Source organism: Hippoglossus stenolepis, chromosome 21 (assembly GCF_022539355.2).
Source record: "Hippoglossus stenolepis isolate QCI-W04-F060 chromosome 21, HSTE1.2, whole genome shotgun sequence".
In the NCBI taxonomy this organism is placed as follows: Eukaryota; Metazoa; Chordata; class Actinopteri; order Pleuronectiformes; family Pleuronectidae; genus Hippoglossus; species Hippoglossus stenolepis.
Genome location: NC_061503.1, coordinates 11,197,340 through 11,208,211, shown reverse-complemented (window position 1 = coordinate 11,208,211; position 10,872 = coordinate 11,197,340). Strand labels below are relative to the sequence as shown.

General features: G+C 41.1%; 2 protein-coding genes across 2 annotated transcripts; one reads left to right on the top strand and one right to left on the bottom strand.

Annotated features, from left to right (window-relative positions):
• Positions 1-272: 272 nt before the first annotated feature.
• On the bottom strand, positions 273-3,144 carry cript (cysteine-rich PDZ-binding protein). Its single transcript, XM_035146790.1, has 5 exons — positions 2,983-3,144; positions 2,676-2,741; positions 1,829-1,883; positions 1,598-1,701; positions 273-758 (listed from the first exon to the last, which is right to left on the bottom strand). Exons 1-5 carry the CDS (start codon positions 2,996-2,998, stop codon positions 694-696), a joined length of 306 nt encoding a protein of 101 aa, XP_035002681.1. The 5' UTR covers positions 2,999-3,144; the 3' UTR covers positions 273-693.
• A 550-nt stretch (positions 3,145-3,694) lies between these two features.
• pigf (phosphatidylinositol glycan anchor biosynthesis, class F) lies at positions 3,695-6,492 on the top strand. Its single transcript, XM_035145884.2, has 5 exons — positions 3,695-4,062; positions 4,517-4,608; positions 4,859-4,975; positions 5,098-5,206; positions 6,172-6,492. The coding sequence occupies exons 1-5, from the start codon at positions 3,835-3,837 to the stop codon at positions 6,283-6,285; spliced, it is 660 nt and encodes a 219-aa protein (XP_035001775.2). The 5' UTR covers positions 3,695-3,834; the 3' UTR covers positions 6,286-6,492.
• The last annotated feature ends 4,380 nt before the right edge of the window (positions 6,493-10,872 follow it).

Here is a 10,872-nt window from a genome sequence, read left to right as displayed (position 1 = left end):
GTGGTTGAAGGCCTGGGGGCGAGCAGGGCCTTTAAATGTCAAACGAGGGGCTTGTCATCAGACAGCCTGTGAACTATAACCTCTGACAACATGTGGAGAGGAGGAGGGGGGTCACACCTGAAAGTGCAGCATGCAGTTTCTAAATGTGATTATGTCAGAATAAACCAATTATTACAGGCGTACAGGACAAATATGGGTATGTTGTGCGTAAGAGGCTAAAATTAAACCCTCGATTGCTTCAGGCAAAGGTACAAAATATCCCTGACAGATGATGTCCTCATACTGAATGCTTTAATTCACTCAAGAAAAGTGCAACACAGAACAAATTACATAAGAAATCAATTATTTAAAAAAAAGCAAATGTCTAGGTATTTAATTTAAAATACACAAAAATACAAACAAGAAGCCGTGGCTCAATAAACAGGTGATAACTGGTGGTGTGACTGGAGAGGACAGGGCTACCCTGTGTATGGCCACTGAATTAGTTCCAGTAGCTTGATATAATATTCTACAATAAGGAGATAAAACCAACTCCAAATGTTTCTCTTTCACTGAGGTGGGGAGAATAACAATAAAAATTTACAACAAGGATTTATGGAAAAATAAAGAAAATGTGTCAAGATGACAAAACACCTCCATCTCATCGTCACATCCGTTCTGCACTTGTAAAACAGTTCTCTTCTCGACACGCTGTCACACCGACGTCTGTTTGTAGTTCTTCGTGTCCAAAACTTTCTTTCCACACATTGCGCAGATTCCTGGAGACAAAATAGCAAATAAAGATTGTTTTGTAAATTAAATACCAGAAGATGATGTATGTTTTGTAAACCCAGAAAGATGCATTGACATCATGACATGGAAATAAAAACTATATGTATGTAGATTAAGAGATGTTCGTCTTTACAGAGAGCCACGGTTTTCTAGTGTTTTCTTTACACGCAGCATAAAAAACCATTATGATCTTGAAACTTGCTTGAATTAAGGCATTTTTAGCATTATGTTTAACCTGCAGTATCTGTTTTGGTCACTTGGGGGCAGTGGACACAAGCTGTGAGAACAATAACATGTTTCCATATCTAACAGACACAAAGGAACGGCAAGATTTACATAGGGTTAGTATTTGGGTCCAAGTGCAATGCATGATGGTCAAATTTTACTTCAACAAACATGATTGAGTTCATCGAGTTCAAATTGAAAACTCAAATAAATGATATTAAATTAAATGAATAACAATACAAACTTTTTGCATTTCTGCATACAGAGGGTAATTAAGAAGACATGTTATTTTTAAATGAACCAACTCTTTCTGCTCTGTTTGCCTCAGGGGACGATAGGAATATTTTCAGATTCTAAAGTGTCAGTCAATCAGCTCGTAAAAATCTCAAACATAATAGAAAAGTTTCCTCTCCAATTTCTTCATTAAACTGGCCTCTACAACTATATCCAACAATAGCATCTTGGGTTTTTTTCCAGCTCCATCAGTCTTTTAGTCATTCTGTGTTAGAGGAGGACAAAAAGAAACCTCTCAAAGGGAAAATACACAAGTGCAACACAAAACGTTTTCTCAGTAAGGAGTCCAGCGTGAGCGAGTTTATACCTTTCTTGTATGCACAGCCCTGGCAGTAGTGTGATCCAGACTGGTGAACTGAGCTCTTGCAGATCCTGCAGGTAGCGAAGCCTGTCTTGCTGTAAGGATCAAACCTGAGAGGGAGATAAATCACAGATCCATAACTAGAGATGTACTGGTGCTGTATGTTTTTCAGCCTGTTAGCAGCACAGCTCTCATCCTACTTTTGTGTGACTGTAGTCAGTCTTTATCAAGCCTCACCTGGCCTTCTTAGAAGTCAGCATCTTGTTTTCATTCAGCTTACGCCCGCCACTCTCTGAGTGAAGGAAGCAGAAAGAACCCCATTTAACAACTAAGTAATATTACATCACAGGAGCTCACAATTAAAAGAAAAAGAGAAATATCGAGTAGTGGGAAGCTAAGTATCAAATTTAAAAGAGAGAGTCAAGCTTGGGTTTGTTATCGTGTAGAAGTTCTGAAGGAGGTTGATCAAGGATTTTATTGAATATTGAATGTGCACATAAAGTCATTGTCAGTCCAGAAAGATGTAGCACAAGGTGAGCTGTTGTCCAATTTTAAGACCTTAGTTAAGATGAACAACAAATATCAGACACAATCTTTTTAGAAAAGGTAGTTCAAAAAACATATGGGCACATTTCTTTCTTATGCACGACAACACCAGGATAAAACAAGCTCTCTTCAGGCCTAAAGTCTGATCACATCAAAATGGCCTTGAATATGTGGTTTTCTGTCATCCACAGTCTAAATTATATTCTACCGGAGCTTGTACAATGTTGGCTTTGTCGCTCCACCATTGTTATAGTTATAATAACTATCAAACCTAATCCTTGTGTAGCTATAATTGAGAAATCAACCCGGGTTTATGCACAATAGCTCCCTAAACCAGTGGTGACATGTAACTAAGTACATTTACTCGAGTACTGCAGTTAGATACAGTTGATAAGTGTTTGTACTTTTAGGGGTTTTTCCCCCTTTGTGTAACAGTCTGCTTCTACTCAACAATTCAGCGATATCATAGCTTCTCTAGCACCACATTTGTCAGAGTTAGTCTCAGGTCGCTTCACGTGGATGAAGGATGTAAGATCACCTGTTGTGTTCCGAGCTCCATCCTTCCAGGTGTCAGGGGTGATGACCTTACCGAGCTTCTTCTCGCCTGGAACAACAGGGAGCACACAGCTAACAGATGAGCAACACAAACAGATGAGCAACACAAACAGATGTGCGACAAAAACAGATGAGCAACAATAACAAACGTATTACAGGAATAAAGTTGGTGTTTATGAGGAGGTAAAGTCACACAACGTTAGCTTCCGAACAACCCCCAGTCTTCGTAAACAGCACAACAAATAGATTAAACTTTAAGGTAGAAAGTATGTCGATGTTTTCATACGTACATTTCTCACAAACCATCTTTTCCCTTTGGTCGTTATAAGGGAGGTTTTCTCGACGGTCGAGGAACTGAAGTGAAGTGTTAGCTAACTGTTAGCTCGTTTGCTGGCTAGTTGTAAACTTCCGGTCTGCTTTTCGTCTTGCTCGGAATTCGCAGCAGATTCATTGGTCAATGCTATGACGATGTCTAATTTCATTGGCTGGCTGTGATGTCCATCACAAAGGGTCCCTGTAATAAACAAAAAAATAAAAATACTACTTCCTGTTTCCTGCAGACTACGTTTTTATTTCTTCAAAATACAAGTTCCCTGATGGTGATTATATTCTTGTACGTGTCTCATCCTTGAACTGTTTTATTTATTTAATAAATCAAATCGACCTCATGCCATATTTCCAATAGAGACCTGAAAATCTGAAATCTTTTCTGCACAGACACAAAAACAACAAACCACGTGTGTCATATTTAGGAGTCGTCAATACTATTATTGATTTTTAAAAAAGATATTTAATAATAATCATCATCATAAAAATCACAACATTAATGACATCACACCATCATGGCCTTAGAGAATCGGTTACAAACTTTCCACTATTAAAAAAAAATTGTTAATAGCTCTCTGAATAATGCAAATAATTTTAAAACAATTCAAATTCTTTTCTTAAGAGTATTTCAACCTAACATTGGACTCTTATTGTGAAGTCTAAGCGGAAGTCACTGTAGTTCCGTGTTTACGGAAGTTACGTCCTTTGATCCATGGACTCAACTTCCTCCTCACGACCGCTGCTAATCTAACATTTTAAAACATTGTATATAGATATTTGCAGTAGTTGGGTCGCTGACTGGTAAAGTCGCCGACATGTGGGACCATGAAATCAGATCCATGGCGTCCGCTCACGCCATCATCGCCTCCGCGGTGTTCATGGCCACCGTGCTGCCCGCGGTGCTGGTGCGGGGCTTCTCGGTGTACGGGACCCACCTGCTCTGGATGTACTCGGTGTCCGCTGCGGTGACCGCGGTCAATGTCGCCGTCTTCTGGCTGCTCGGTATCTCGCCGCCCACCAAGAGGCACACGCTGGGCTACAAGGTGACTGGGTGACTGACTGACTGCTGGGTGTGTGGAGGTGGTAGCAGGGATCAGTACTGACATACAGTGATAAAGTAGATGTGTGTTATAGAGACAGTTCAGTGCACGATTAAAGCAGATTCCTTTCAACCTTCTGTGATGTTTACAAATACAAATCACATTTTATTTCTTCAGATTTCAGTTTAATTTAGAAATCTTAAGTAAGTCAATAAAATATTTGACTCCTGTGCAGATTCTTTACACAAACCTGATCAATGTTCATCATTTGAATTACAGCTCACGTCAAATGTCTTTAATTCTTATTGTGTTTGTGTAGCAATCAATGGCTGTAAATATGAACGTAACACATTTATCCAACTGAGACTGTTACTCCATAGGAAATTAATTTTTCAAAGGCTCTTCATTTGACTAACTTTTGTTTTGTTGAACTTTCTTCTCCTCCTCCTCTCTGCAGCTGTCCAGGCTGTTTCGTTCCTGTGTGTACTTCTTCCTGTCGTGCCTGTTCTTTCACACGGTGGTGGTTCTTTACGGAGCTCCGCTGATCGAGTGAGTATATGGTGCCGCTCGGGCTCCACACTACAGCTGTATATGTTTGGTTCGGTTACTTTTTGCAAGCTCCATATTCACACATTTAAAATGTCTGTACATTTGAATGAGTTTATTGTGTTTTATACATTCCAATCATTATGATCTAAACATTGCTGTTGTCTGTTGTTTGGTGTATTGACACTTAAAACTCTGAGGGTTTAGAGAGGGATTTGATTGGTGCTCTGAACCTCTAATTCATGTTCTCCAGATCCGCCTTGGAGACGTTCTCCCTGGCTGTGCTGCTGACCTGTCTAACCACATTGAGGTGTCTCTGTGTCCTCGGGCCCAATGTGCAGGCCTGGATACGTGTGTTCAGTCGGCATGGGTAAGCTCCCCGAATCTTGTTTCCGCTTCTCCCTGTTCCCTCCTGTCATATGTTTCATGTGTTTATCTCGTGTAACTGAATCGAATGTAACTGACCTCGCTTCGCTCTGTCTCCATCTCCAGTGCGATGTCAGTGTGGGACACCTGTCTACAGATTACAGTCGTCTGCACGGTGGTAGGAGCCTGGGTGGGAGCGTTCCCTATACCTCTGGACTGGGACCGGCCGTGGCAGGTCAGCTCATGTCTCTCATAAACAAAATGGACACAGTGGGATCTTTGTCCTTGTGTTAGGCATCATGCAAGAACATTTAATATTCATATATACTAAGCCTTTTTGGTGAAAAAGGCTTGTGAGTATGTTAGGTTTTATAATAAGCAGAATTTGTTTAAATTAAATTCATGAAAATGTTACCAAAGAGTAAAAAAAGTTACTTCATGCTGCAGAGCTTCAAGTCGTGCTGTCAGGAATCATCAGACAAAAACATAACAAATATACTGGTGTCAGCACTGATATATTGAAACATTAAATAAATACATAAGGACAGGCAGCTCTATTTTAATTTTCAACTCTTTTCAAACTGGTTGTCGGGTATTGAATCATGTTTTTTTTATTGGACAATCCCTCTTATATGTCCTCAAGCCTCTGAGCTGATTCAAATGAAACAATCTGACACTCCACCTATAAACTTTCAAAAAATTAGTTTTTGTAAGTTGTGCGCTGCCTTTCACAGTAATATAGAGTTTTATGTTTTATCCGCCTCTGGCCACAGTACAGTTCAGCTCCACCACAGGTTGTTTCCATTCATCATTGAACTGTATAAAATACAAACTCTATAAGGATGAAATTATGATTAACTACAGTAACAATTATATCCTTTTTATTAAATTAATCACATTTTTAAATGACAAAAAGGAAAAATATTGAAATTATAATTGCGAGGGGAGTTCCTTGCAAAATGACTGGAGGAAATTGCAAATTAGAGTTAGATAATTGGAGCATAAGTCTAAATGACAACAGAGCTGTATTTCTCCTCCAGATGCTCCTGTTTAAACTAACCGAACCTTACCCGAGCGGAGACGTGTGCCGGTGGGCAAGATACTCAAGCTCCTCTTCATCTATTAGAGCGACGATTCAGTGTTCGATCACCATAAACGGCTGTGAACGCTCACACTCACTTCACCCTCTGCTTCCTGTAGGTTTGGCCCGTTTCCTGCAGCCTGGGCGCCACGATCGGCTTCCTGACCGGGCTCATCGCCGCTCCCGCGTGGATCCACTATCACCGCAAACAGCTCACGTACAAGTGCAAGTGATATAGAACAAACACACTACGAGGATGTTTTATGTGCTCCAGCTGAACTCCTTGAACTTTTTACTTGTTATTTATATGGAACGTTCACTCTGTTTGCAGCCTGTGGGAAAGATGTTTTCTCTAGCAACATGGTGACATGATTATTTGTACCCGTGAAGGTTGAATCTGCTCCTGAAGATTTTTGACAAGAAATAAAATGTTACCTCTGCCACAGTGTGAAGCGTCATAGTTGAAATGTCCCTCAGTTGCAGGGATTTGAATCTAAAAGTGCTTAAACCTGTAGGTTGTGCTGTTGTTCTCTCTCTCTGTGTGTGTGTGTGTGTGTGTGTGTGTGTGTGTGTGTGTGTGTGTGTGTGTGTGTGTGTGTGTGTGTGTGTGTGTGTGTGTGTGTGTGTGTGTGTGTGTGTGTGTGTGTGTGTGTGTGTGTGTGTGTGTGTGTGTTATTTGACTGCACGAATTGAGCCTCGCTCTCATTTGCAAAGTAATCAATGTAATGTGGCCACTTATTCAACTAGGCATGAATGGAAGTTCAACAAAGTTTAAACTTGCTGCAAAGTGTAATCACACACACACACACAAACCGTTCTGCCCCTGAAGCTGACTACTGATGAATACTGTTCCATTTTAAACAACCATTAATCTTGCTCCAACTCTATTCCAACCCCCTCCTCCCTCTCCCGCTCTCATTCTCATTCCACCTTGTTCACATCCTTAGGCAGCCATATTGACTAACTCTTATTTTGGGGGCGTTTTCCTCCTCTCACGCCGCCCACATCTTCCTCTTCAAATCATCTTTGAGGGATGTTGTTTTGCAGTGGACACTTGTAAGACAAGACAACTGTATACCTGTCCAAATACTTCTGTCCAGGGGAAAATGAAATTGTCCCTTCTGCAATGTGTGAAATTTTCAGTTGGATATTGGTGGGGTTTGCTGGACAGTTTCATCACACGGCAAAAGGGCAGAGTGTGTGTTTGAACTCTTGCGTAAGGTTGTTGCCAGGGAGAGGAGACAGAAAGAGAAAAATAGCCTGAAGGAAAAAAAAACATTTCTTTGGAAACACATAGGGAAAGAGAAGCCCTTTAAGTAGCCTGCACTTATAACAGCAATCAGCACACTCTTTTCAGGCCTCAATCTCCTCCACCATGTGCACCACAACCTGACCCCCTGCTGGTTCTTCCATTACCTTAGGCTCTCCATGGCCCGTTTTTTTATTTCCTATCTGGCCTCTGATTGGTCATTACATGTCAAGAGGGGAGTAAATGGCGACCAGCGGCCCTCAGAGAGCGAAGGGCTGTGAGTCGATTTCACCCTGATCCCAGCTCAAATCACACCCTGATTTCACTTGAGGCCTCTTGTGAAATGTGAGTGTGTATTTTTATCCGAGGCGTGATGATTCATATGGTGCACGTACGTGCCACGCCTGGTGATTCTCGAGTGTCTCCCTTTGTCCTCGCCATGTGGTTTTTTAAATGTGTAATCAATGCACTTTGTGGACCGGAGCTGCTTTGTTCGTGCCCCCAGTCCCACTTGTCGACGTTTAATATGCTCGACGAGCACAGGGGCCATTTGTACACACACACACTTACACACACACACACACACACACACACACACACACACACACACACACACACACACACACACACACACACACACACACCAATGCTCCTGCCTCAAGAATTGCTCCCCTCATTCAATCTCAGAGAACTTTATTTATTCATTATTTGTTCTCAGGCTGTGCTATTGTGGCAGGGCCATTGTAAGCCGAGGTGATTTGTCACTCCCCTCTCCCCCCCTCAGTCTTTCCTGCGAGGCCGTTGTAAGAGCCATTTGTATTTGCTATTTGCAGAGCTCTTATGTTTCTGCATTGTTCCTACGAGAAGGGACAAACAGACGTAGATGTACACCGAATTAAGAGGCCCACTCGATAGGTCGATAGCGTCACCCATTATCTGTACCATGTGAAAAGATTGCTCGAGCTGCGGAGAACAGTGAATTAAAACCGAAACTCTGCAGATGCGTGCAGCCTTTCTAGCCTCTTTTAGGTTATTTTTGTTTGACAGCCTGCAAATTGAATATAGGATTCATGTTTCCAGCGGCAGCATGGTACACTGTACACTACTATGTCAGCACACGCAGCAGAATGACAAGCCCAGCAAGAATAGAAGAAAATAAAACAAAACAAGATGAAGAGCCGTGTATTTCTTCTCTGGACTTCATGTAAAACAAACCACAGTGAAAAGTAATGTGAGTTTTAGATTTAGTTTTGCCTGTAGCAGCCAGAATCTGTGGTTTTGTGAGAAATCAAATAGAAAGAGAAACAAGAAACGAGGCAATTGTGTGAAATGTGAAACGGAACAAAAGAAAAGCTCCAATCAATGTCACCAATGTGCCTCCACCTCGTTCTTCTGTTGTCACATTTATCAAAGAAATGCTGTGACTGTCATCGCTATCTGTATCCAGGACACGAAGTACAATAAAAACCATAGACTGGTGTGACAGGACTGACAGGACTGACATCACAAGGAAGGGATTCCTTGCTGCAAAAAAGGGGATTCAATTTTCACTTTTCCTCCCATAAGTCTCACGCCTCCTCCATAAATAACCATCTCACACTCTCACCCTCCCCCTGCTCCTCACACCCGACTCGCTTCCTGTGTTTTATGTCTCCTCTAGACCAGGTTTCCTGTGATCCCGCTCCCCCAGGTGTGGGCTTCATTAACAGTGGCCATTGAGTGGTGAACATGTTATTGCTGAGTTCTCGTGTCTCCTCTGTCGGGGGGGAAGAAGAGCGACGACAAAAGGATCCATTGTTGCTCAAGTGGGCCGTCGTGATGCGAGAGGGGACGGGGCGAGACAGAGAGGTGAAATTAAGGTGATGCTGAAGGATTTCCTGGATGAAAAGCTGGTGCAGGGTTTATTATCAAAACAAGGTATCGGGTGCCAGTCTCGACAGTTAAATGTGTGCACATGATTCGTTTTTTCTTCTAAGAAAAGCCACAGCAGGAGGCCTCTGACTGAATAACTGAGAAAAGCAATTGAAAAAGACTGAGACTGAGCAGGCCATCCATTCCTGAATTAAGTGAACACTTCAAAAACAGGTTTCATGCTCTTATTCGCAAGGAGATCACTTGGGCTCATAGAAGATGGTTTATCAGATATGTTAAACCACTGGTTCCCATTCTGGAGTCCTAAAAACAAACATCTAGATGTTTCATGTCAAGGTGATGAGTCCAAGAACTATAACATCCAAAGGAATAACAACACTGGTAAAAGCTCTCAATGACACTTGATACTCTCCTTCTGTACTGATAGCAGTTGATAGCAGCTGTTTATCTCAATGAGCCAAACCAATTAATATTCAGATGGTGGAAACATGCATTAATTTGCATTCAATTTAGCTGATTTCTGCCTATTTTGGTCAGATTTGGAAACATTTGTCTGGAATCTTCTGCAACGTTGTAGAAAAACCTTTAAAAACTTAATTAAATGTCCATTTTATTGAATTGGAAAGAGAATGTCTGGAGCCTAGATTGGCTCTTTGTCAGGTACAGATGGATCACATTTTTACCTGCGGGAAAACGAGGGACAGAAGTAATGAGAACATGTAACAAAAAGGTTCCCGGCTCGACTCGAACATCAATCTTCTGTTGAAGTCTTTAAATTCATAAAACTTACACGACCTGTGAGACAAGGGCCACGAGTAAACCATGCGTGTCAGACTCAACAACAGAATCGTAGTTGTACACTTACAATTCTAGCTATTGAGTTGTACAAAGTGGATAATTAGGTAAAAGTAAGTCACCCTGATCCCTTAACCGTGTTTCCATGGCAACAACCAATGCCATCAGAGGGAAAAATGGGAGTGAGGCTGTTTGGGATAATAGGTACATTATTGCTTGATGATCAAGATGAGCCTCACTTCAATCAGGAAGACTCTTATCTGTATGTCCCACCCATTCACAATTCTGACTGCTGGGTGTTTACGGTAATCCAATTAGATTTGGCCATGATCTCAATCAGCCAATCACATTGACAAAAAATAAAATAAATCTGTTCTCGTTCTCTCTCTCTCTCTTTTTATTAACAGCATTAGTTATTTCCTTCAGAAGGCAAAATTATTTATTTTCCAGTGCAACCATTAATTATCCATCATGAGGATTTGCTCTGGGTCTGAAGTATTGATGCCGTGACAAAGGGAGGTCCAGTGAGTCATACCAACAAATGAAGGTGTCATATTTAATAAATACTTTTTTATGGATATCCATTAATATAAATTCACTTTAAAATCTCTTAAGTATTTTGAAATAAACATGCGTGAATTATGATCCCTTCTATATCCATAGTGCAGTTAATGGTCTGTGTAATATTGAGTGCTTTTATGTAAATAGCAGATTAACAATTTATTAAATGAATTTAACTCGAAGCCATAACTCAATACAGTCTCACTGAGCCTCAAGTGATACAAAAGTTATGTGACGGATAAAGATTTCTCCACTGATTCAGCATCACGCTCCCTATTTCTTTCATTTAAAATCATTCTCTCCTTTTTATCGTCAAACCCTGTCAAAACAATGCCCACAATGC